At 54.7% G+C, this 21,963-nt stretch overlaps 1 protein-coding gene across 5 annotated transcripts in view; it reads right to left on the bottom strand.

Moving 5' to 3' along the window:
• The window catches only part of KIAA1671 (KIAA1671 ortholog), a 134,582-nt gene that overhangs the window by 51,455 nt on the left and 61,164 nt on the right, over positions 1-21,963 (bottom strand). Inside the window, exon 1 of one of the 5 annotated variants that reach the window (XM_059676516.1) lies at positions 16,269-16,525. The exons of the other annotated variants lie outside the window; for them this stretch is intronic. Within the exon in view, the coding sequence (XP_059532499.1) occupies positions 16,269-16,319 (51 nt within the window). The 5' untranslated portion in view covers positions 16,320-16,525. Of the gene's footprint in view, positions 1-16,268; positions 16,526-21,963 lie in introns of those variants that run through there. 5 annotated transcript variants of the gene reach the window in all.

Genomic DNA, 21,963 nt, shown 5'->3' with positions numbered 1-21,963 from the left:
GCAGATAGTGGGAACTCGGGAGCCAGCACCTCGGGCCTCCCACGCCCACCCCCTCATTCCCATCACTCAGCTCGTCAGCCCTCAGACGTCCTCTCATGTCAAAGCCGCCGTGAGCAGAAGTCCCCTCACGGACGCCTCCACACAAGAGTGCTTTCTGCCGACCCTGCTGGGGTCCATTCTCTAGAGCCTCGCTTCTCCTCACGCAGAGAGCCCTCCTTTGTGTGGCCCACGCTGTTCCAAGAGCCACGCTGTGCTGGACGGGAGGGCAGGGAGGCGGGAGGGCAGCCAGGCAGTCTGGGCACAAAGGTGTGTCTCCACACAGGTCCCCACAGCAGCTCAACTTGTCAGCACAAGGCACGTTCCAGCAGCCTCGCAGTCCGGGACCCTGGGCTAGCCTGGCAGAGCCTTCCAGAGCCCCCACTGCAAGCACCATCAAGGCAAGACCCCCAGTTCCCTGCTGCCCTCTCCACTCAGTTCAGTGCCTCCTCTGGGCTCTCCAACCCCTGGCTCCCCCATCACAGAATTCTCTTCGCTGTACTATCAGGGCCAATTTCCCCACCGTCTACCCATCAGCTGTAGACAGTGTGAAGGTCAGGGCTGTGTCAATTTCATTCTGAATTGCAGGGCCTCTCCCGAGGCCTGACACACAGTAGGCGACTCAGCAATACAGTGGAGGGATAAGAGGGACAGCAATTACTGAGCACCGACTGTGGGCCATACATTAGGCATTCCTCTGCTCCTCAACATTTCTTAAAGGAGACAACACTCTCCCCAAATCTCGATGAAGGGACTGAGGCCCAGGATGCACAGGGTGACTTGGTGCCCAGCTCAAACCACTCAAAACAACTGGGCACCAGGAAACTAATCAAAGAACCGGCCCAGAAATATACAGCCAGGAACAGTATCCTTCCTTCCTGGCCCTGATGGCCACTCCCCCTCCGGGACCCATGTGGGCTGTGCCGCCGCCCACAAGTCCTTTTTGGACTTCCCACCAGGTGCCGGAGCTGGTGTGTGGGGCGCCCAGCAGCTGGTCTCCCCTGAGGAGACCCAGGCGCACAGCAGCTTCCCTGTGGCCCGAGACTTCCCCCACTCATCCCGGAGAGGACAGGCAGACTCCCAGCTCAGTGGCACCATCTGCAGCTTCAGATCCTCCTCCTCCACCTGATCCCAGGGACCGGCTGACGGCCAGCAGGCCGGTGGAACCCTGGCCTTCCTCGTCTACAGGAGACGTCTTTCCCGGCCAGGGAGCAACAGGGACAGGCAGGCCGGGGTAAGCAGGGGTGGCGGGCTCGCTAAACCATAAAGGACGAGTAAGAGACAGACCAGGCAGAGGAAACAACTGAGCAGACGGGCGGGCAGAGATGTGTCCAGGGAGATTAACAGGTCACCAGGGTTCCTGCAGCTTCTAGCTTACCTGTTCTTTTAGAGACATATATAAATAGTACAAGTAATTTTTATTTTATTTTGCTCTTGGATGCTAGGATGGGATTCAGTGCAAAGGCTGGACTACACAGAGCCCCGTATTTTATAAGAACCACTTTTTTTCATAAAACTTCCAGTACCAACATGCCGAGGGAAACTGAGGCTCAGAGGCAAACAGTGTGATGCCCCAGGTTGCTCAGCTGGGAAGTGGCAGAGATAGGCCTGGAACCTGGGTCTGTCCGGCTTGCAGCTGACATCAAAGTCTCGAGCCATCCACACAAGAAAGGGGTGGGGACAGTGAGTGTGTGTGTGCGTGGGGCGGGGGCGGGGGGATATGTGGGAGCTGAGAGTGTCAGGAAAAATCGGGGCCTCCCCGCTCTTACCCAGACAAGTCCTTTTCAGAGTGTAATAATAACTTCTCACCACCTTCCCTCCCCGCCAGGCGTGCTCATTTCCAGTGACTTAATGAGGTCCCTCGGAGGAAGGACTTGCCGAAGCAACTGAAAGCGGGGAGCAGTAATGAGATGCCACAGCCAGTGCCACTTAGTGGAAGCTGAGCGAACAGAACCGGGTCAGGGGAGGGGCGGCCACCACATGCACCCACCGTGGGCCCAGCAAAGGGTTCGACACCATACCTTTTATGTCCTTGATGTTCTGCTAAGAACCCCCACCCCCACCCCCACCCTAGGTCCCATCTCTTCTTGAAAGAGGAGAAATCTGGGCCCCAAATCTGCTTCTTCCACTCTCTTCTCTGTTCCAGCAAAAAGCACTGCCACCGCCCGCTATCCTGGCCAGCAGCCCAGAACCTCCCTTAGTGCCTTCCCTCCTCACACCCCACCCTCAGCACCAGCCTGGACCAGATCCTTCTCCCCCCATTTAAAAAACGCTAGTCTAGTTCTGAGATAGGACCCACATCATCATCATCATCATAAATACTATTATAAGCAAACAGAGTTGTGTTAGTGATGGAAGGAACCAGTACTCTAACCTTCACTAGTTCACGGAGTCCCCATCTCAGCATCAGACTGAAGCCCTCATCACCTCTGGCCTCCCTACTTTCCCTCCGCCCCTGTAGTCCACCCCTAACCCCCCACGCTGCACAGCAGCCTGGATGAGCTTTATCCTCCTCCCTCCCATCATGTCAGCCTCCACCAAAGTGCCCCTCGGCTCTCTATCACAGCCAGAAGAAACCCCAAATGCTTGGTCCTGGCGCTCAAGGCCCCCACCTTCTTCCCCACCTCGATCACTACTGGGCCGCCCATGTTGGCTTTAACTCCCAAGCTGGTCCCACCCCAGGGCCTTTGCACACGCTGTTCCCACTGCCTGAAGCACTCCTGCCCCAGGTCCCCACATGGTGAGCTCCTTTTGTCCAGGTCTCTGCTCAAATGCCACCTCCTCTCAGAGGCCTCCGAGCCACGCCCCTCCCAGTCTCTCTGCCACGGCATTCTGCTTTAGTGTCGCATGCATTTATCAGCATGTACTGTGTGTATGTATGATGTGCTTCCCACGGGCACACACACGCTGTCAGGGCAGGGACTGTGCTTTTCTTATTCCGCACCGAGGCTCGGGGCCTGGACCAGCGCCTGGGCTCGATAAACACTTGTTGAGCAGATAAACAAAGGAATAAATGAACGAACAAATAAATTCAGAGTGGAGTGAAAACACAAATGCACATCTCAAACTTTATGGGGCTCAGTGTGCTCATCTCTAAAATGGAGGTGGCAACCCCAACCCCCGCAGGAGGGTGACGGAGGTGACCCCGGTGGAGCTGGGCCCAGGAGCTGCTTAGAGCACCTCAGACGGCAGAGATAGCAGAAGGAATCTCTTCTCAGCCCCTCACTGCATCACACGCACTCAGGAGCCAAAACTCTGTAACTGAGCTGTGGAAGGTGGAGTGGAGGCCATATGTAAGAACTCGCTTCACTGTATTACCCAGTAGCCATGGCAACTGAAAATTTCAAGTACAGTTCCTTCTCGCTTTAACTTTTGATGGAGAAATTTCTAAAGAAAATGTTCTGATTTCTTTCCCTGGTGGTATTCTACAGAATAGCTATCTTCATTTGCTTCCCAGAGGGAAAATAAGCAAACTGTCAGATCCCTACGAGATAAACGGGTTGCAAAGATAGATGAGTTTCATTTTTAGAAATGTGAGTCTAATTCTGAGTAGAAACCAAATCATCATACTAACAAGCATGATTATAAGCAAACAAAAGTTTTGTTTGTAATGAAAGGAACTGTTAGTATTACTTTAACCTTCACTAGTTCACTTAGTCAGTCAACAAACATTCATTAAATGCCTACTGTGTGCCAGGCCCTCTGCTGAGAGTAAGTGCCAGAGGAACAAATGACACCTTTAACACCCAACATTGACTTCCATCTTCTTAAGATCTTTCCATTTCTACCAAGTTACTATTTATTAACCTCTGACTGTTCCATGCCAGACAACTCACCCAGCTTCTTGCTGAACTGAATCAACCCCGGCTGACCATAGTAGAAGCTACTGGTGCCCTGCCCAGGTCCCCTGTCCTGGCTGGGACACCCATCCCCCCAGATTCTGGGTGCTGGCTGCTACAGCTCCTTGGTGTCCAACAACAGACCGTGGTCGGTGGAGGAAGAGCTGCCCAGCGCTCCAAGGTGGATTTATTTTGTGGTTTACCCTCTGAACTCCTCCAGGATCAGGCTGACTCAAGTTCTCTGTCACTAAATCACGTGTGCATGAGTTCCCATTTCGGGCTCTGGGTCAAGGGAACCCAGCCCAGAACGCTGCCTCTCAAACTAACTGGGCATACAATTCCATAAACACAGTGGCTGAGAATCTCCTGAAACCACACCCCTGGGAGTGGGCAGTCCCAACAGAGGCGTTTGCAAAAGCAACAGGCACGTAGCCAATATTCGGAAACAGGACCCCCTAAAAAAGGTTTATCACACCCATTTTACAGGTGAGAAACATTGAGGCTCAACTTAAAGTCACCCAGGGAGATTTGAACCCTGCTCTCTCTGACCCCAAAGCCTTGACTCTCCGCTCTAGGCCTGATGCTCAGCTGTAGGGGGTTAACAGGCCTTTACAGTATCAGAACAGGGTGATTTTAGGAGCTGGCTCTGAGCGGAGCATTCACCCAGGCCTCACTTGCAGGCTGCATAGCCAGTTCTAAAAGAGAACCGCTAACATGGTCAGGAAGAGGGGTCCCTCGGGGGCACTGCTCCACAGCCAATCAGCGCTGGGGCTCGGCGTGGCACCGTGGTCCAACTCAAGGTCAGTCCAGCACGAAGAAAACATGGGAAGGAGCTCTGGGCAGGTGTTTGGGGGTTTCCTGTCCACCTGTGCAGACCGAACAACAGGAAAAGTCTGCAGTGGGGCCCGGTGGGCAGGGGGCAAATCAAGATGGATGAGGTCCTCCCAGCCCAGCTTCTCTCCTCAATCCATTCTCAGGCAGTGCAAGAAGGATGTGCTAAACACCTACTGTATGCCTGGTCTATATTAGGACCTGAATAAAGACATGAACAAGATACAGGCCTACCCTTCACAAGTTTCTTTTCTTTTCTTTTCTTTTCCTTTCCTCCCCTCCCCTCCCCTCCCCTCCCCTCCCCTCCCCTCTCCTTCCTTTCCTTCCTTCCTTCCTTCCTTCCTTCCTTCCTTCCTTCCTTCCTTCCTTCCTTCCATGTATTCAGTTCAATATGCATTTATTGAGCACCTAATGTATACCAACCCCCGTTCTAGGGAATGTAGACACAAATAAGACATGTTCCTACCCTCAAAAAATTTCACCTTTCATTCACTCATTCAATTTAACATTTAATGAGCACCTACTGTGTGCAAGACTTTATGCTAGGAACTGGAGAGACAGATGAACAGGACAAGGTCCCCGATGGTAAGAAGTTTCATTTACTCAGTCATTCTTTTCATTCACTCTTTCTTTCATTCAGTTCTATAAACAATGATTGAGCACTTGCTGTGTTCCCGGCCCTCTGCTAAGCACCATGGATACAGATGTGAGGTAAGACACATCTGGTCCAGAGTGACTTTAGTAGCTCCTTCACTCATCCACCAAAAACACTCACTGATGGAATGAATGGGTGTCCGGTACTGTGTATGTGACAGAATATAAACATATGGCACAGTTGCTGCTCTCAGTCTTTCACCCACCCGTGCATTTAATACAGTGAACATATATTGAGTGCCTACTGTGTGTCAGGGACACAGGTGTGCATAAGAGGGAATCTCCACCCTTGAGTGGCCAGCCTTCCTTCATCTTTTATGGGTTCAGCTCACCAAACATATATTAGGCACCTATTGTATGTCAGTCCCTAGGAAAGCAGAAGAATGAATCCCAGACCTGGCCCCGGAGGAAGAGAAAAACCAGCACACCCAGGGTGAGTGATAGCTTGGTTCCTATGTCAGGACCATGAGGCCTAACCAATGGTTCCTCAAAAGCTGGGAGAGAGGCAGACGGCTGGGAAATTTGCAACCCACCCTTCCCAGAGAACTGCAGAGCTATGGGGGTGAGGGGACGCTCAGCACGTAGGGAGAGAGAGACTGCTCACAATAAACACCAAAGGGGAGAACTGGTGAGTAAGGAGGAGATGAATCAGACGCCTAAGTGAGAATTTTCAAGAACTCAAGGAATAGTCTAAGTTTAGAAGAGGAAGGAAAAAAATATCAGCTCACAGTTCCCACTGCGGCATGTTCAACACCAAACTGCCAGCAGCCCTGTGGATTTTGCAAGGTTCTTCTAGTCTTTGGGGCCAAAATGCTTGTAGAAAAACAACAACAGGCTTTGGATCCATCATGTCATAGGGCTGTGGGAGGATCACAGAGGTTCACCATGTGAAGCCCTGGGCACAGTGCCTGGCACATAGCAGGTGCTCACTGAATGTCACCGAGTATTTCCCTTTCCTTCTGACCGTGGTGGCTGTCAAATATGGCTGCATAGCCTTTGGCAGGCCTCCCACTGAGAGGTTGGGCCCATGTGCCCTCCCTTGAATCTGGGGGGCTGTGAATGCCTCCATCAACAGAGGACAGCAGAAGGCACACTGTGTGACTTCTAAGGCTGCGTCCATCAAAAAGGGAGGTCAGCCTCCACCACAGCACTTGCTCTGGGAGCCCTGAGCCGCCATGATGTGGGGAAGCCCCAGCTACAGCAGAGGCCACAGGTCCCAGAGAAGCCCGGCCTGTGACATCACAGGTGCCAGGCAGGTGAGTAAAGAAGCCTCTGGATGGTTGTCATTCAGGGCTCCCAGGTGACACCCCAATACCATGGAGCAGTGTCCCCAATGACCCGCCCCGTTTCCTGAGCCACTGAATATTACCAGCATAAAGAAGTGGTTGGTGTATACTCATGTTTTAGAGTTCCTCGTGACAACTGACACCTGCCTCCCTGCGTCCCTGGCCTCTATAACCTGGGAGGACCTGCTAAACTGGAAAGCATGGGACAATTTTACAAACTGTGAAGTCTGTGCACACAGGAGCCCCCGGCATCATCACGCAGGACACAGAACCCCACCTACCTCTGCAGCCCTGAAACCAAGGCCGTCCCCCGCCCTGCTTAGCCTGGGAGACTGCGGGCTGCTGAGCTGACCTAAACTCACGTGGCAGGTCGCCCCTTTGTTCCCCAAACGGGACTTAGGTCATCCCTCCGGAGAAATGGACTAGAGGACAAAGGCTGCTTTCACTGGCTGCTCTCGGGAAACACGGGCGGGCAGTCTGGGGCAGAGCAGGCAGCAGGCTGGCCCCTAACACGCCCTCCCTACCCCCCTCCACTCCCCCCCGCCCCTCCTCCCCTCGCTGTTTGCAAAGGTGGCCAACAACAGGCTGGGTGAGGCCTAGATAAGCTGGGCAGCACTGGGGTCTAGCAAGACCTTCCCTCCCCCCCACCCCCAGGCCTTTTCCAATCACACCTAAAATAAGGACAGGGCAGAGTTCAGAGAGGAAATGGGGGAATATTGCATCAATTCAATCGAACATGAAAGCTTTAAAAACAAAACAAAACAGGATTAAAGTCAAATGATAAACATAAATTAACATAGTGTGGGCTCCAAGGCCAGACAGCATGGGGGCAAACCCCAGCTCCAACACTGACCAGCCATGTGATCTTCCATAAGTGACTCAACCTCTCTCTGAGCCTCAGTTTTGTCATCTGTAAAATGGGGATGATAATAGCATCTCTCTCCCAGGGCTACTGCGAGGATAAAATGAAGCATTATAAAGTGCCTAGTGCCTGGCTGCTATGGGCTGAATTGTGTTTCCCCAAAATGTGTATGTCAAAGCCCCATTTCCAGCACCTCATAATGAGACTGTATTTGGAGAGAGGCCCTTTAAAGGGATGACTAAGGTAAAATGAGGCCATTAGGGTGGGCCCTTATCCAATCTGTCTGGTGGCCTCACAAGAGGAAATTCGGACAGAGAGAGACACTGGGGTGTGTGCATGAGACAAGGCCACACAAGGACACAGTGAGAAGGTGACCCTCTGCAAGCCAAGGAGCGAGGCCTCAGGAGAAACCAAACCTGTCAACACCTGATCTTGGACTTCCAGCCTCCAGAACTGTGAGGAAGTTATTTTCTGTTGTTTAAGCCATTCCATCGGTGGTATTTTGCTATGGCAGCCCTAGCAAATACACACACTAGCATGCAGGAAGAGAAATCCTATAACTATATTATTTACTGCATTTGTAGTTGTGAGATAATATTATGTTAACATGAATGTGCTTATTTTAACATAAGTACGTTTAATACAAAATATTAGTATAACACTAAACAGACTCCATCTGCTCACAATTGTCCCTCTTTACCTACGAATTTCTACTTAAAACATCAGGTGCTCTTAAAAAGAAAGTAAGGAGGTTTCCCCCCCAATATTTAACAATTTACTTTTCAATTACAGTTGACATGGTAAAAGCATTTTCTGAAACAATTCAGATCAAATTCCTTGACAGCCTTCTCAACTCTGCATTATTTCATATTCATGGAGGAAATATTTACACTGTGTCTTTGGGGTCCAAACAAAGACACCCTCAATTCTCCCACCTCTTCCAGAACTGTCAGGCCTCTGCATACGCTTATCCTGCCACCTGAATGCCCCGACCCCCTGCCTACCTCAGGCTTTAAGACCCAGCCCAGAGCAAGCACTCCATACACATGCACAGCCAGCCAACTTAGAGCTAAGCCAACGAGTGCACTTCAAAATGAAGATGCTGGGCCCAGAGAGGGGCAGTGACTGGCCGAATGTCACACAGCCGGGACTAGGCACCAGTTTCCTGGCTCCCAATTCAGTAAGGCTCTCCTCCTAGCCCAGGAGGCCTCCCTGCTCATCAGTTCTGCCTCAAACAGGACAACCATGTGTTCATTCAGCTTGAAACTCCCAAATCTAAGTCCCTGTTCAGCTCTGGAAAATCCTTTGGCCACCAGTGACAAAACGAAGTGGCAGAATGGGCGTTGGCCCGCATCAAGCTTTTCATTCCTCCATTGTTTATGGTCTGAAGCCAGATTTGATACAAAAAAAATAGGTGCAGCTTCTCTCCAAGCAGGAACATCCTAGGATTTAGTGAAACTTATCAAAACTCCCTCCCCATCATTTACTCTCCACACCACACCCCTCCTGATGTTGAATTTTCTAGCTGAAATAACCAGCGGCCAGAAGCAGCCGTGGCTTTTCCCACCAAAAAGCCGCACAGCTTTCAGGGCTCCTCAGCCCTCACTGGCCTTAGAACTCAGGCGGCAGGAGACCTGAGTGATAGCAAACCGTGGGCTTTAGCATAAAAAGTTTTGCCCGTAAACCCAGTTCTGACCCCTTCCCTCTGTGTGACCCCGGGCAAGTCAGGTTTCCCTCAGTGTTCCCATCTGTGAAATAGGGACAATCAGAGCGCCCGCCTCTATGGAGAGGACTACCCAGGCTCAGGTGTGTAAGGGGTGTAGTCTTGCACCTGCTTTGAAAAGGCCATTTGTTAGAACAGGAGTGCCCTCTAGCGTCTGGATCTGGAAATCACCCTGCCTGTGAGGCAGCCAGCCAACACCTTGTACCAACATAATAAAAACCCTTGGGGAGATATGGAGGCTCAGAGACATGAAGCCACTTGCTCAAGGTCACACAGCAGGGAGGACTGGATTTGAACCCAGATCTGTCTGACCCCAAAGCTCCATTCTTTACTGGAGCCCTAGAATTGGGAGACCATACGCAGTAACAGACCTTAAGGAGAGTCCACTCCGATACTTCATCGGGCCAACAGAGAAACTGAGGCGCAGAGAGCACAAGTAACTGCCTCAGTCACATAGCAATTACTCCCCAGACTCCTGGCTCCCGGAAGTGTTTTGCCCACATGCCCACCCCTCTGGAGCGTCTACCCTGCGTTTATCATTCCTTTCAGCGGTCACAGGATCAGCGTGTCCCTTCTCACTGCTCTAAGCCCGGAATGTCTGCAACTCAGCAACCGCTCCCTTGGGACGGCCAGGGCTGCCAGCCTGGAAGCCCTCCGTCAGAGGGCAGGGTTCCTTCCCGCCCATCCGCATGAGTTCCCAACAGCACGAGGCTGGCCACGGCCCGCTGAGGGACCAGGCCCCGAGGACCAGGCCCCCTGAGGACCAGGCGGGGCTTTCAAGCCAGGGGAGCCATCAGCATCTCAGGGCTCTCGTTTCACCTTACGTTAAGGATACTACGGACTTACAGGGGCCGTGGTCCTGCTGGAGGGGCCCTACCAGGTGGAGAAGAGTTGGAACTTGTCACAATGAAGGACATGCCGGGGGGAACTGGCCTGGGTCCAGCTGAATTCTTATAAACCCTACAGGGGAGTTAGTGGGGCCTGGCCATGCTTAAAAGACTCTGAGTGCCTCTTCCTAGAGGCTCAGAAATGCCGGGAAATATCTAGTGGGTAAAGCAGTCTCATGACGTGGGCTTGGTGTTTTAATCCTCCTGGGAAGTCCTCTGAAATTCCTGCCCGAGCATCTCAACAACCTCTAGATACGGGAAGGACAGGAATCACCTTCCCATTATTCAGATGGGAAAAGCGAGGCTGGGGAAGGACAGGGAATGTGACGACACTGTGTGTCTAATGGACATTTCAAAGTCAACAAGTTCAGAGCACTGCCGCACGCTGACAGGCTTGTGCAGAAAGGGCCCCTCGTGGTAGCTGCTGGGGAGGGCAAACAGAGGCCAGCCCTGGCCCAAAAGCCTGAAGTCAGGATGCGGAGGGGGAGCCCAGGGGACCAGAGATTCAAGAGGCAGAGACGGCAGATGTTACCCCACGATGTGAAGTTTGAGGAGTTCAGCTCCTGGCCCCAAAGCACTCTTTGTGGAGCAGTGATGCCCAGATTATCTGAACCCCACCGCAGATGCCGTAAGGAAAGCTCAGCCGTCCCATCATAGGGGTGGAGCTGGGATTTGAACTTGGGAAGTCTGGCACTGAAGGTAATATGCTTGGTTCCAGCACCCAGCCTCCCCCGGGCAGGGAGGTTGTCTGTCCCGTTCACTGCCGAGGCCCCAGGCCCTGTTAGAGTGCCTGGCACATAGTAGGTGCTCGGCAGACGTGGCCCGTGGACCACCCAAACGGCCCAGTCTGCCAAAGGGGTGTGGGGATGGAGATGGCTGGAGCCTGAATGTGACGCGATGCTGTCGCCGTTACTTTTATTACTAGCTCCTGAATCTCAGGTCTTGGTGCCTTGCAGCGTGTGCTGAGGGTCTAGTTTGGCTCTGCAGCGTGTGCGGTTAGAAGAGAAGAACTGGCTATTTTTGTGCCGTTCAGTCGGGCCTGAGGTCTGGGTCACAGGACAGCTTGCGTCATGAGATGTCTGCATCTGACTCGAGTTGTGGGTGCCCTTTAAACGCGGCTGCGGAGTAGAGGACAGGGTTGGCACCAGGCTCCCTGGCTTCTAAGCCACTTACTAATAATGGGGTCTAGGGCCTGGGCGAGTCTCTAAACCTCTCAGATGGTCAGTTTGCCACCTGTAGAATGGAGCGAGGGCAGCATCTCCACTGCAGCCGTTTCACATCAGGTGGGCACTCATCCTCAGGGAGTCTGGGTTTCCCCACCTGTAGGACAATGACACGCCCCACCTCTCGGGGTGCTGTGAGGCCCAATCGAGATGCCATGTGGGGAAGTGCTTGGAGGGAAAGGGAAGCAGCCATGCTGTTGCCTCAAGACCATTATTCTAATTCCTGGTGGTGATGACAGCCTCGGGGAGGGATACAGCAGAGCAAACAGTAGCAAGAAAGCCTGGGCACAGAGCAGCCAGGCTCCCCATATTTAGACATTTGGATATTTTTCCATGGAGCCCAGAACGGGGAGACGCAGCTCACCAACCACAGCGGAGGACCAAGTGGTTTCCCCTCATCCCATAGAGAAGGGGACTTCCAACCACAAAGCCCGGCAAGGAGGCGCCTGGGAGGGCAGGCGAGAGACCACAGCCAACAGTTCAGGGGGCCGTCCTGGGTCTCGGAATCCACAGCACATGGCATCTTCCTGAAGGCGCTGTCAGACGGGACCCTCCGGCAACCTCCTTAGCCGTAGGTGACATGGAGCAGCGGGAGGTGGCCAGCCACACGCTAGCCTCCCAGGCTCATCGCCATTACATCCCACCCGCACAGATAAGAATACCTGTATCTAGACACTAAGTCCTGCCCCGGGTCAGGATGCCGTGCCCCTTATCTGAGCTGATCCCCAGCACCGTCCTGCGAGGTGGGACTGACCACCCACTCACAGGTGGGAAACTGAGGCTCAGAGTGGCGATGTGACTTGCTTTGGACGAAGCTGGGATTCTCGGCCAGCGCCCTCTCCCTCCAGAGCCCAGCTTGGCCCAGGGTGATATCCTTCCATAACCCTCCGCCCTGCAGACTGGACGTGAATAAAAAGCTCTCCTGTGGGCTGGTAAGCGGCCTCCAGCCCTAGGCCTCGGTTTCTCCATCTGAGAAACCAGAAGATCCAACCCAATGAAGTAGTTAAACGACACAGAGGGAGAGCCGGGCGCCAATACAGGCTCCGTCCAACACCTCCCGGCTGGGGGGCTTTAAGTGAGCTGCTTAACCTCTCTGGTTTCCTAAATGCAACGTGGGGATAATCATGAGATCTACCCAGAGGGTCCCCGAGAGGATATGATGAGGCACCCAGGATGCTGAGCGTGCTGGGGGGGTACCATATCTATTATTACTACTATCGCTGTAATTGACAACCACAGCAGCCATCTTGATGCCAGTGTCCCGGCAAGGCCACCGGCGCTGGGACCGCCTGGCTCGGTTATCTCAGCAACAGAGGAGATTAAGTAACTCAAAACAGCCATGGCCACCAGCTACAGTTACTAATGATCTGAAAAAGACACTTGATCTTCCTCCCCCACTTCCCAGCTGATGCTGCCGGTGACGGGGCCTGACAGCAGGGGCGGGTGGCTTCTGCCCCCAGAGCAGACCCGCAGCTACACAGCGGACGCGGGCCACCCACAGGAAGCCGCTGACATCCCACAACAAATGACGACTCGGCAGAAGTCGGCTGCAGCCCACACCTAGCCCACTTCTGAGGCGTGGAAGTGGGGAGTGACATGAAGGGTGAGCAGAGGCCTGAGGCAGAGCAGAATCATCACTGAGCTGTAGATAGTGACAGCCCAGGAGCCTGCAGGAAGGCAGCGCGTCCCCACTTTGCAGATGATGAAGCTGAGGCCTGGGGAGGACAAGGGGCCCGGCACAAGGCCACCTGGCTTGGTCGCCATCCGAAGCCTGTGGATCTTCCGCATTCCCAAGCTTCCCCCGAGCTCAACAAGCAAGAGTGCCCGGCTTAGCATTCCAGACACCAGGCTAATCTGCTACGTGTGAGCCGGGCCATCTTCCGTGACCCGGAGGGATGAGGAAATCGTAGGCACATTGCAAAACCAGCAGCGAGCCCGCATGCCCTGGGACCTCGTCACCCACAGGAGGCTGGTGACTGAGTGAAAATCTCTCCTGGCTTCACACCCAGGAAAAACCTCCTAAACCGTCTCGCCTTACCTCTTCATAGTTCAGATGGGGAAACTGAGGCTCAGAGAAGCAAAGATGTGCCCAAGGGCAAAGCCAGGTGAGGGGAGTGGTGTCTCTGTCTACCCCCAAAGCGGCCCCTGAGTCCTCCCTCCTACCTCCCACCTGCCAGACTGTGTGCTGGTTCCTGGGCCCACCACAAGCATGCCAATGGGTCTGGCGTTTTCTCACACCCACCCCAGCCCTTTGCACATGCTGTTCCCTCTGCCCACCACACCCTTCCCCTTCCCACCACAGCATCACTGTGTATCCCCCAGGGCTTGGCTTCCTCGGTGCTCGTGGAACCCCACGATGAGACCGTGTCCCCACAGCTCTGGGCATGGCCCCGTCCTCGCACACACATGGTCTTTGCTCCAATGTCTTGTGGAGGGTCCATGTCGACACCAGACTGCAGTCCCACGGGTCAGTGACCATGTCTGGATTGCTCACCCTGTGCTCCCAGCACCTGACCCCGGCTCCGAACTGCTGCTGCTCAGTGTGTGCTGAATGACTATACACTGGTAGCCGGCTGCTGATGCTCCTAGCACCCACACTGAGCTCCCAGTTCCTGGGGATGGCAGCCTGCACCTCAGTCATCTCTGAGTGCACCTCCAAACCTGACACCAATTCCAACACCACCAAGCAATTCTCCGATACCAGCCGGGTGTCCTACAATTTAAACCAACTTTCACACTCTCGTCTGAGGTCAGCGTCAGATCCCACAGGTGAAGAAGGGCTCAGTCTCACAAGACACCCCCCCCCCCCCCCCCCACACACACACACTCAGACACCAGTGGCAACTCCAGGTTGTCACCTGTATTTCTGAGCGACTGGCTAGAAATCAGAGGTTCCCATGACCCCCTCCTTGGATTCCACTGATTTGCTAAAGTGGCTCTCAGAACTCAGAGAGACATGTTGCGAACTAGATGACCAGGCTACAGCTCAGGAAGAGCCAGATGGCAGAGGTGCCTGGGGCAAGGTATGTGGGAAGGGGCGGAGCTTCTCTCTGAGTGTGTACCTCGCCCTGAATCTCTGTGTTCACCAACTCAGAAGCTCCTGAACCCCATCCTTTTAGGTTTTTAAGGGGCTTCAATATATAGGCATGATTGATTACATCACTAGCCATTGGTGACCAATTCAACCTCCAGTCCCCTCCCCTCCCTGGAGGTCAGGGCTGGGACTGAAAGTTCCCACCCTCTCATCACTGGTTGGTTTCCCTGGCAACCAGCTCCCATCCTTAACTCAGGTGTGGCTTAAGGGGGTTTGTTATGAATATCAAGGCATCTTTATTGCTCTGATCACTTAGGGCGCCACGGGTTTTAGTGGCTCCCAGGGCTGTCAGGCACAAAGAGGTCTGTGACTGAAGGGGGGGGACGGACCAGATTGTTGTTTTTTTCTTAGAGAGGAAGGGAGAGGGAGAGAAACATTGATGTGAGAAACATTGTTCAGAGTCCTTCTGCACGGCCCCTACCAGGGATCGAGCCCACAAGCTGGCACATGCCCTGACCGGGAATCAAACCTACAACCCCTCAGTACACGGGATGATGCCCAACCGAGTAACACTGGCTGGAGCGATATTTCTTATGAATCACGATATCACAGCCTCCCTGACACCAGGCCCACAGTCTGACCCCAGCCGGGCACATCAAGCCCCGAGGACCCTGTGGACGGCAGAGTTCAAAAACACAGGCGATTGTGGGCAACTTAACTCTTCCTCGTGCTCTTCGGGACTTTCCAAGTTGTCTACCATGTCCATAGACTGTTCTTGTAATTAAAAAAACACAAATCTAAGTCACTATATGTCACCCTACAGGTGTAACATGACCAGGTCCAAAGGTCAATAATCCAAGGAAATGGACCAGGAGGGGCTCCTGTTTTTCAACTGCTCCAGGGGCCCGGGAGGGAGGGCCCACCCTGGGGGAGAAGCGCTGACGGGACGTCTCCTAAAAGTGTATTTTTAGGGCCTCCGGAAAATTCCCTGGGCGAGAGGCATCTGAAGTATTTGCAAACATTCAGCAGGAGGAAAAATAATATTTTCCAAGTCTTTCCCCTTTTGGGCGTTCTCAACCCAGTGGCAAATGTTCTAGAAAACTCCAAGGTCCACCCGTGACAATTCCTCATTAAGCCCCTCTGATCACGGAGACCTGATGAATGTCATCTAAACCACCATCACCCACTGCCCACCCTGTAGTGTCACAGATGAAAAAAACAGAGGCCCAGAGAGGGGAAGCGACTAGTCAGGGACACACAGCAGGTCAGCCTCAGAGTCAGAACAAGATTTGAAAAGCACTTCATACCCCAAAGCCACTTCCTCATGGGTTCCCTGCCTTTGGCATTTCGCCAGAAAAAGTTTCGGGGGGGTTTTCTGTTATAGAGGAGAGAACGCCGCAACATGAGGGTTCCCACTTTTCCGTTTGCTCAGTAAGTTCACTGAAAGGAAAACGAAATCTATTCTCATCTCATAAAAGCCGGGGCATTTTCACACACACACAAAAGCAAGAGGATATCATTTCAGAATACAGAAGAGCCCTTTAAATCAAAGAAATGTCACTCTCGGGAAAACTCACCAAAGCTGTCCTTGTTTTTCTGGTCTCCCCTGTCCCTCAGGCCACTTGTGACGGCCTGTGGACCACTGGTCCCAAGAGAGTCAGGATTCCCTGCTCTTCCACAGCCCCCCTCCCTTCCCCAACACCCCTGCTCCTTGAAACCACCACTATTTGTTAAAGAAAACAGAGACTGCGCAGGCAGGCAGGCAGGCAGAGCCCACAGGCAAACTTGGCGTGAGGAGGAGGAGGAGGAGGAGGAGGAGGAGGAGGAGGAGGAGGAGGAGGAGGAGGAGGAGGAGGAGGAGGAGAGGAGAAGCGGCAGCCGGGCACCACTCACCCAGAGGTAGCGCAGGAGCTTCAGGAGGCTGGGGCAGTAATAGTACTCCATCGCCTGCCTCGCGGCCGGGCTGTGCAGAGCGCATCGGAGCGCTTCCCGTTTTCCTCAGGAGGGGGCGGCTCTTCCCTCTGGGCTGGTCACGCAGGAATCAAGTTCACGGCGGCATGAATCATTCAGAGGCCGGCCGGCAGCCAGGGGGCCAGCCAGACACCCTGCGCCCTGCTAATGGCCACACTGCCTGCCGGGCGGGGAGCCACTGCTCAGGTCCCATGAGCCCGTGAACCCGTGAGCCCCGCCTGCAGCACCTCTGGTGGCCTGTCCAGCAGGGCGGGGCCAGGGGTGGCTCCTCCTAAAGCCCTCCTGGAGGTGCTGGGGGATGGCAGGGTTCCCAGCTGGGTGGCAGGAAGAGCCAGCATGTGTGTGTGCAACAGTGTGACTGTGTGTGAATGTGAGTTTTACACAAGGGTGTGTCTGTGCTAGTGTGTGGATGTGTGTGCTGGTGTGTGTGCACGCACGGTGTGAGGGAACGTGTGAGTAGCAGGGTGTGTGGTTTCTCCCCAAACTGCACATGGAGCGGGAGGGCCCCCAGCTCCTGACTCAGAAAGGAAATAAATGAACTCAGGATCCTGTCGGGTCACACAGTCCCTTCTGGCCTCAGTCAGGTTCCCGCGACACTGCTGAGCAGCCATGGAAGGAGCACTGGTTGTCCCCATGACACAGAGGGAAAAACCGAGGCCCAGAGGGGACTGATGGGTCAAGGCCACACAGCGTGTTAGAAAACGAGCCAAGGCTGGAACGCAGGCCTCCTGACCATGAGTCCTGGACTCCGTTCACTCCTGAGGGTGGGGTGCTGAGGACGGGAGAGACCAGCTCTCAGGGTCACCATCTGCCCACTGCACCATGGGGGCGGGAGGGGCATCCATTTTCAGGGACTAAGAATGCAAGTGACAGCTCCCAAGGCCACCCCAAGCTGACCTAGCTTAGATGCCTCCTTCACAGGAGCAGGGTCCTGCCAGGTCCCTGCACCGCTCTGAGCCTCGGGTGCCTCTTCTGTGCAATGGGAGGGCGCCTTGTTGGGGTGGACGAGGTAGAATCACACACCGAGCTTAGGCCACACACACTTACGCGCTCGCACTGGGAGGCCTTATCCTGCCCACCGGCCAGAGGAAGAGGCCGAAGTTCAAAAGCATCGGGGTGTGTGGCTCCTCAGCACGAGGGCAGCCCAGAGCCCCTGCCAAGAGCCCCCCTTTCCGAGGAGGAAGAAGAGGAAGGGGTGCAGGCACTTGGCAGAGGTGCCAGCTCCCGCTCCGCCGGCCCCTGGGCCCATCTGGTCCACAGGCTTCAGCCCCGGCCCAGCATGGGCAGAGGCACAGCCACTGGCAGGAAATCCCCTGGACACCAGGGAGAAGCTGAGCTCAGCGGCCGAGGAAACCACAGCAAACTTCAAAGCTCTTCGCAAGCCGCCCGTGGCTTCCTCCATCTGAGCACCACATCCGCAGGCCACGGGCCCAGCACTCACTGCCCACTGAGAGAGCAGCCGGGAGGCCGAGCCCTGCTCACTCCCCCATCATCCCCAACACACACACACACACACACACACACACACACAGTGCAGTCAGAAGGCCAGACCCTGCTCACTCCCCCATTCCCCCTCCCCGCCCCTCTCCCCCAACACACACAGTGCAGCTGGAAGGCCGAGCCCTGCTCACTCTCCCTCCCCCACCCCCCGCCCCCACTAGCTGAGCTGGCCCCTGCAGGCCGGCTATGTAGCTGGTGTGTGTGTGTGTGTGCGCGCGCACGCGTGTGCAGGGGGGTTGTTGACTACATAACAGTAAAGTCTGGGAGCTGGGCCCTGCTAACTGAGGGGCTAATGGAACAGTGACACAGGTGGCCCTTTCCCCCCGGAGCAGAGGCCCCCCACCGCACCCCTCACCCCAGGTGGAAGTGACCCCTACCTAGTCTGGGTTATCCCTCTGGTCAGCCGGCCCCACCCTGCGCCGTGGGACCCTTCTCCTCTGGCCAGGAAAACCACCTGCACTAAAGTGACAACAGTACCCCACACACTGGAAGCCTTCCCTGGCTCCCCAACAAACGGCTCTCTCCCCCCACACACCTTGCCCACCTCCAGCACCTGACCCCACCTCCGCCCCGCCCACCCTCAGGGCGCTTGCTCTGCTATTCCTGGAAAGCGGCCCTCAGAAAGATGTGTCAGCCCAGCACCTTAACTGGAAAAAGATCTTTATCGATATAACCAAGTTAAGGGTGTTGAAATGAGATCGTCCAGGATGTCCTGGTATGGGCCCTAAATCCAGTGAGAATAATGTAAGAGCCTGAAGGGAAGTCGCAAACCCAGGACAGGTGGGGACAGAGGCAGGACTGGGGCATGCTGGGAACACCTGGGGCCCCAGGAGCTGCAAGAGGCAGGAGGGGCCTCCCCAGTATCCCTGCAAGGAGCAGGGCCCTACCCTTGCTGACACCTCGATTCCTGACTTCGGGCCTCGAAGCTGTGAGAGAATAAATAGCTATTGTTTTAGGCTGTCAAGGGTGTGGTGACTCCCATGGCAGCCCTGAAAGAGAATGTGCTCCCCCTTCCTCTTTGCTCCTTTGCTCCTATTCCTGGTGAGGTCTCCAGCTGGAGACCCAACCCTCCTGCCTCCTCCGCAGCCTCCAGTCAGGCCAAAGGCAGCCCCCCCCCAACCCCACCCCGCGGGGTCCCAGAGCACCTATTTTGGGGAACATTCTTCCTCTTTGTAATTCCTCCTTCAACCTCTCCTCCCAGGTCAGCTCTCCCAGGGCCCACCCCGTCAGCCTGGCTGCCCTCATCCTAACGCAACACCTGGCCGCAGCAGGTCCTGGGACAATTCTTATTAACATTATTCATTCCTTCCAAAAAAAGATGGACTGTCCAAACCAGCCTGTAAATCTACTCAACGTGCTTAGCTTTTGGCAGAAACTCCCATCCATAAAAAAGATGGGAGGTTTTTAAATTGACATCAGCATTCGCAAAACAAAACACATACACACACCAAACAGACAGAAAACTGGCACCCCCTCCCGGGAGTGATTTTGCCTGGGTGTTAGTTTTGGGCTGGGGGATAGGGGGGTGAAGAAGAGGACAGAGAAGGCAGGTGCACTGTTTTGTTTTTTTAATTAGTTGCCAACATTTAGGCATCAGAAGAATTTCATGTGGCACTGCAGACCCCTGGCTTCTCTATAAAGACGGCAGGATGGCCTCCCCATGGGTCTGCATTCCTGTGTGGGGACAGGCAGGCACTGCACCTACTGTCTGGGGCCTGGATCCACCTCATTCCTCCCACTCCCCACAGCCCTGGCCCAGACCACATGCTGGCCCTCCCAGCATCTGAAGGCTTTAAAATGGATTTTGAGAGAGAGGAAAGGGGGGGGGGGGAGAGAGAAAGAAAGAGGAAGAGAGAGAGAGGGAGAGAAATCAATGTGAGAAGGAAACTTCCATTGGCTGCCTCCTGCACACCACCTACCGGGGATCAAAAATGCAACCCAGGCACGTGCCCTGACCAGGAATCGAACCGGCGACCTTTCAGTGCAAGGGACGATGCCCAACCAACTGAGCCACGCCAGCCAGGACACAGGCATCCGAATTTACAGACCTAGGAGAGGATGGCATGTCTCCTAGAGGCTGCCAGGGCACTAGCGAGGGTGTGGACGCTGAGGGCAGACGGCCTGTGTTCAAATCCCTGCCCAGCACCAGCTAGCTGTGTGTGTGGGGGGGGGGGGGGCGGGGGGTGTTAACCTCTCTGTTCCCTCAAGAAAATTAGGGGTGACAACAGTGCCTGCCTGCCCCACAGAGTCACTGGCAGGGGAAATGAGGTCATACGTGGTTACCATGCTCAGAGCCAAGAGCCAGTAAGCACTCCAAACATCTCAACCACGACTTCCTGTTGTCATATCAGTTCAGCCATGCTGGCTGGCAGGGTAACAAGGAGGGGCCCATGCTGGGTCAGCCCATCAGGGCCAGGGATTACCGACCCTCAAACAGGTACCTCTGAGCTCATCCCACGAGGGCAGAGCCACTGCACAGGGTGTTAGAACCGCCCAGAGCAAGGACGATGGACCAGGGACAGAAGCTCATCAGGGCAGAAGGCCCTGGATGCCGAGCAAGGGGCAAACCTGGGAAAACAAGAACCTCGGCCCGGGGTAACCTATGGTCGCCTAGCATGTCACTGGTCAGCCGGTTTAGACCCCCTGACCTTCCTCCCTAAAGATAACACCTAGGCCTTGGTGTAGCTCAGCTCCAGGCCCAGAAAAGCAGCAAACCCAGCCAGAGAAATGCCCCCGTGGCTGCCTCAGGACCAGCTGCCTTGACTAATGACCCCCCTGCCCTGGTGCCGACCAATCAGGGGGAGACACGACCCTGAAAGGACGCACCTGCAAAGCTGATGAATTAATTCTATTAAGACCCTCCCCTGAGACCTCCCCTAAGAGTTCCACCTGCAAGAAAGACAAATATGCTCAGGACAAAGGAGCCAGTGTGGCTCCCCCTCCCAGGAGCACGCCCCTTGCCATTCCCCATATGCACACATCCACTAACCTCTAAGGGACCCCAGGAGACTGCAACCAAGGGAGCAATGGGCAGCGGCAGCTCATCCCGGGCTGACCCCTGAACCTGCCTCCATGGCCCCATTTCCCTTTGGATATCCCTGCTCCACCCCCCCTTTTCCTTAAATAAGTTCCGTTTTCTCTGATCACTGTCTGGGATGGCTATTTACCTGCCCGCACACCACCCACGTTAACTTCCAGGTGTATCAACGGCAGGATGTTTGAAATCACTTCAAACACACGACTGGAAAAAAAGAAAGGAAAACACTTGTCACCCCCTCTTGCCCAGCCAGCAGTTCTCTGGACCATGCACAGGGGTCCACAGGGGAGGCCGGGGCAGGAATGTGACAAAGACAAGAAGGAGCCGGTCCAGCACGGAGGGCCGACAGGCTACAAGGCAGCTGCACCAGAGGCATGTCCTTGGCCTTGGGGGGAAGACGCCAGGCGTGAAGAACACGTGCCATGCAGGGCACACCAGACACGGCAAACCGGTGGAGAGGGCAGATCAGAGGTCTCCGGGGGGCTGGGGGGTAGGTGGGCAGGGAGTGACTGCTAATGGAGACGGGTTTCTCCCTGGGGTGATGAAAAAGTTTCTGGAATTAGATAGGGGTGATGGCTGTGCACCTTTGTAAATTTACTATAAAGTATTAAATCATACACTTAAAATGAGTGAATTTCATAATCTTGTACGTTACACCTTTATAAGCTTTGGGAGGGGAGGAGAAGAATGAAAGAGGAAGAGATGGAGGGGGAGAAGGGGGGAGGAGGAGGGGAAGGGGAGGGGAGGAAGAGAAGGGGAGGAAAGGAGGGAGGAGGAAAAGGGGGGAGGGAGGAGGAAGGGGGAGGGAGGGGGGAGAAGGGGAGGAAAAGGAAGAGGAGAAGAAGGAGAGTGGGAGGAAGAGGAGGAGGAAGAGAAGGAGGGGATGAGAAGGAGGAGGAGGGGGAAGAGGAGGAGGAAGAGGGGTGGAGGAAGAGGAGGAGAAAAGGGAGGAGGAGAAGGAGGATGAGGGGGAGGGGGGGGGATGAGCCATCAGTGAAGACAAATGGGGGAAGGGTGGCCAGGGCAGTGAGGCTGCAGAAAAAACTGTCCCCCACCTCAGCCCAAAAGCTCTGATGTCTG

The sequence above is a fragment of the Myotis daubentonii genome, chromosome 19 (genome assembly GCF_963259705.1).
Source record: "Myotis daubentonii chromosome 19, mMyoDau2.1, whole genome shotgun sequence".
NCBI lineage: Eukaryota > Metazoa > Chordata > Mammalia > Chiroptera > Vespertilionidae > Myotis > Myotis daubentonii.
This window is presented reverse-complemented; position numbering and strand designations above follow the sequence as displayed.